The following is a 4,619-nucleotide window of genomic DNA, read 5'->3' on the forward strand; positions in this document are numbered from 1 at the left end:
ACCCCCCCCCCAGATACAAATGGTTAAATAAAAGACTCAATAGATAAATTAATTTTCCATCAACTGTACCAATAATATTAATAATAAAACAAATATTGGCATTATTATAATTATTTTAAGTGTATTTTTCTTTTATTGTCCCCTTTATTTAACATTATGTAATCAATGTATGTATTTATTTGTTTTGGAAGGTTCCGTCCTCCATAGCCAAGAACTATTTTGTCAAAAGACTGATTAACAAATCTTGGTACTCGGGTGCCCCAAGACATCAAAACGAACGAACCCAGCGGTTCACCAGGGGACTTCCGGAGCCACGACGACAGAGTGGAGTGACAGTTGATTTATCCAAAAGGACAGCTCACTTAGTTGTGACGTTTCTTTTTCTGACGACGGGCGGGATATCCGCAGTAGTAAACTAGCTAATAACATGGCGAAGACTTACGATTACTTGTTTAAACTACTTTTAATCGGCGATTCAGGCGTCGGAAAGACCTGTGTACTATTCAGATTTTCAGAAGATGCCTTCAACTCTACGTTTATCTCTACTATAGGTGAGTAAAAGTGGTTTTATTAAGACTGTCTTTTCTGAAAAAGTACAGGAGCAGCCCATCCCGTCATGCTAATTTCTTGCTAACTTTTTAGCATTCCTTGTAGAGGCTAGTCAGGAAGCCAGCTTGTTGGAGGGGCTTTTCAGGGAACGACAACTGTATTTCAACCAGTTTATATACCTACAAATCCCGTGTATGTATCAGCAGTAAGGCTGTTAACCTAATGAAAGCTATTACAGTGTTTTAAACTTACTATTTTAAGCTAAACTACCTAGCTACAAAGCTGTCAGTGAGCTAGCTAGCAGTGTCACTTTTCATCAAAACCCCAGGAAGTGCGCCGGCCGTTGATGCACATTTTTTAAAGAATGGCCAAATGGGGGTACTACAACTCCCGTGTGGTCTTTTGACCCAAAGATACTTTCCCAGTTTCCCCCATGGACTTACATTGGGAAATAGATTTATGTAAATCGGCGTATAATAAATAATATAATCATTAGGGTCTTAAAGTTGGAAAATGAGCTAAAGCCGAAGGCGGTACTTAAGAAAAACTCAAGTACGCATGCTCGGTGGGCAAAAGGCCCCGGATGAGTCGCTTCATTTTGAGCTTCAAGCGCCACTGAGCAACTCTCATAGGAATGAACGGGGCTTTATTGTGATCATACAGAGGATGAAGGACATTTCGTTGGCATCTCTCAATGCATTAATAGAAATAGAAACAAATAAATAAAAGCAGAGGTAGTAGCAATGACAATCCAAAGAAAGCACTAAGATAAAATAATGTCAGTGAACATATTAACCAATTTTACAGACTATAACATTTCAATATAAAAAGCTAGAACAGTTTAAACATAATTATGGTTACAGTCTTTGAGGGCTGGAGATGTGTTTCATGTTAAGTCAAAGTTGTTGTAATGTGTTCTGTGGTTGGACAGGGATGGGAGTAATTCCTAAAATGTAATTATATGTATTTTGTTTTTTCCTTTAGGTATTGATTTCAAGATCAGAACAATAGAATTAGATGGCAAGAAGATCAAGCTACAGATATGGTAAGATATCACCATCCACTTTCATTTTACAGTTTGACTTGTATGTGATGATTAAGGGTGGATTGTAATTACACTAAGACTTACAATTTATTAGGTACATCTCATGAGAAGATTAACATCTGCATTACGGATGCTTCCAATACAACAGTAGCTTGTAATATATTCACTCTTTACAAAACTGGAATCTTGTAAAACGTTTAACCTAGTGTTGTCAACTCTCAAGTTTCTCAAGCGAACATACAGTATACACTCTATGTATTTGTGTCTTTAAAGTTGTAATAAGTAAAAGAAAATAGGTTTAAAGGTAGTAGTATTGAATCTATATCATGACTAACAGCAGCTGTGCATGAATACAACGGCACACAACACTTAAAATAAGACAGTGATGGAGTTGATTATGTATTTTATTAAGAACTTTTCACAGAGTTAGGCTATTACCCCTTTGTTTTCTCAATGAACAGATGAAATATAGCTAAGTTTTGCAGACTAAGTGTTGTTTTTGATATGTAGGGATACAGCAGGACAAGAGCGGTTCAGGACCATCACGACAGCCTACTACAGAGGAGCCATGGTAAGTTGCTTTGTCTTTTAATAAATCGTCCCTTAGGGTTTTATTTTTGGGATCAGAATAGGTGAAGTGTCAGTAATCTCAGGTGTCAGCTCTGTACCAACAACCTCTACCCGAACTACACCCAGCATTGTTGGTATTGTTGTTAATGTTGTACACACCTGGGTAATCTGAGGTGCGCTCAGTGTATTGTTTTATGCTATTTTTCCTAGCCTCTCCTTTAGTTCAAGTTTAACTGGTTGCCTGTGATTCCATACTTCACTTAAAGGTCCCATGACATGGCCATTTCTACTGATCATGATTCCATTGTTGAGGTCTACTAGAATAGATTTACATTGTTCAATGTTCCAAACTCACGTTGGTTTCTCATACAGCATCTCTGTAAAGTATGTGTATTCACTCTCTGTCCTAAACGCCTTGTTGGAGCTCCTGGGGTTAAATATAATTGAAAAATAGTTTTGCAAATTGTGTTGTCTTTATTGAAGTATGTAGAAGCTGTGGTTGTTAACTAAATTAAACCAAATACGTTTTGTATTGTCGGCTCTACTTAATACTATAATTTCTTTATCGAAATGAATGCATGATAATATATATATTTCCCATTATTGACCCCAGATATATCATCCATCCCTAGTGTTGAAGTATGTGATCCTTCACTAATGAGGGTTAAATGAACAACGGATAATCACATTAGACAATACATTTCCAAGTGGACTAATGACAATAATTGATCAAGGAAATCATTGGTCAAGGCTTCTCAATTGTGTCTTGTCTTTTCCATATTTCACTTAAGTAAACAGTATTGCCTTTGGTTCTAAATAGGGTCAAATTATTTTTTTTAATTGTTTTGCAAGTTGTAAATGTGATGTCTTTATTGAAGTATGTACATGCTGTGGTCGTTAAGTAAATTAAACCAAATACGTTGTGTATTATCGGCTCTACTTATCGTTAATAATTTCATTTTCGAAATGTACTGTACGATACCAGTCACCTCTGAGGAAACATTAGTATAACTGCCTTTTTAAATTTATATTTGAATGTTGTATGTCTTCTAAAAATGTACCTTGAGTCTCTTCAATAAAGCTGATGATGATTATGAATGCATGATAATATATTTGTACCATTATTGACCCTATATATACCATGCATCCCTAGTGTTGAAGTACCATGCTTTACTTGGCCCTCGACAGTCATGTTCACTAATGAGGGTTAAATGAACAGCAGATAATCACATTAGACAATACATTCCCAAGTGGTTAATAACCAATAATTGGTCAATGATTTAATTGTTTTCTGGCTTCTCAAATGTGTCATGTCTTTTCCTCTCCAGGGCATCATGTTAGTGTATGACATAACCAATGAGAAGTCCTTTGAAAACATCAAGAACTGGATACGGAATATCGAAGAGGTAAACATGAAAGTCACGTCCGTCTGTTCAGTGTGCGCGTTAGAGTGCTTCTTATTTTGACAATGTTTCTCTAAAAAGAGTGTATACATCTGGAAGTGTATTTAGAAGAATGGTCACCTGTTGTAAGGTATTCGGCAAAGTGAATATATTGTAAGCCTCTAATTAGACTATATTTTTTATATTTCTTATGCTTTGGATGATAATTACTATTGTATATTGTTCTTTTTGATTATATTATATATATTTGTATATAACAGTATGATATTGTATATGTAGCATGTTGTGTGAGACTCACTGTCAAGGAAATTTTTCGAATAAATGTAAAAAATTTGAGTATTAATCTAATGCATTCTATAATTTATTACATTTCTCTTAGTTCACTATGCACATTTATGTTTCCCAGCATGCTTCAGCCGATGTGGAGAGGATGGTCCTTGGGAACAAATGCGACGTCAACGACAAGCGACAGGTGTCCAAAGACCGAGGGGAGAAGGTGGGCGAAAACACACGACTGTACCTAGAACTAGATTTAATAAGAATAATTAACACTTTATGATCTATTATACTGACTGTGATCGTTCTTCTTCTCTCCTGCTGTCAGCTGGCGCTCGAGTACGGTATCAAGTTCATGGAGACGAGCGCAAAGGCAAACATCAACGTGGAGAATGTGAGCTCAAGCTTTTTCTGCGGTTATTCATTCACAGCTGGGAGTATCTTAACTAAGAGATGAGTTATGATACTTTGGTCCTCGTTGTCTGTGTGTTCAAAAAGACTCTTGTCACAGACTTTGAGAAATTGACTGCACATAATCGTCAGGTATGAAGAGTGATGAAGACAGTAATGTATATTGGTTTTCTTTGTGATAAATGGCGATACAATATATTTATATTTCTGTATTTTTTATGTAGTGGGCTTTGATTTGATTAGATTTATTTCGAATATATAATACAAAAATATTTACATGAGAATTATTATACAATACAAAATGAATTGTTGGTTTCGGGAAGCTGCAGTCGGCACACACATTTAGAACCAGGCAAATGCTCGTA

The 4,619-nt window shown here is 35.9% G+C and overlaps 1 protein-coding gene across 1 annotated transcript; it reads left to right on the plus strand.

Moving 5' to 3' along the window:
* The first annotated feature begins 370 nt into the window (after positions 1 to 370).
* Positions 371 to 4,332, plus strand: LOC104955514 (ras-related protein Rab-8A-like). Its single transcript, XM_010782851.1, has 6 exons — positions 371 to 551; positions 1,534 to 1,594; positions 2,105 to 2,165; positions 3,493 to 3,570; positions 3,974 to 4,063; positions 4,172 to 4,332. Exons 1-6 carry the CDS (start codon positions 428 to 430, stop codon positions 4,298 to 4,300), a joined length of 543 nt encoding a protein of 180 aa, XP_010781153.1. The 5' UTR covers positions 371 to 427; the 3' UTR covers positions 4,301 to 4,332.
* The last annotated feature ends 287 nt before the right edge of the window (positions 4,333 to 4,619 follow it).

Source organism: Notothenia coriiceps, unplaced genomic scaffold, assembly GCF_000735185.1.
Source record: "Notothenia coriiceps isolate Sejong01 unplaced genomic scaffold, NC01 NC01_scaffold00024668, whole genome shotgun sequence".
Lineage (NCBI taxonomy): Eukaryota > Metazoa > Chordata > Actinopteri > Perciformes > Nototheniidae > Notothenia > Notothenia coriiceps.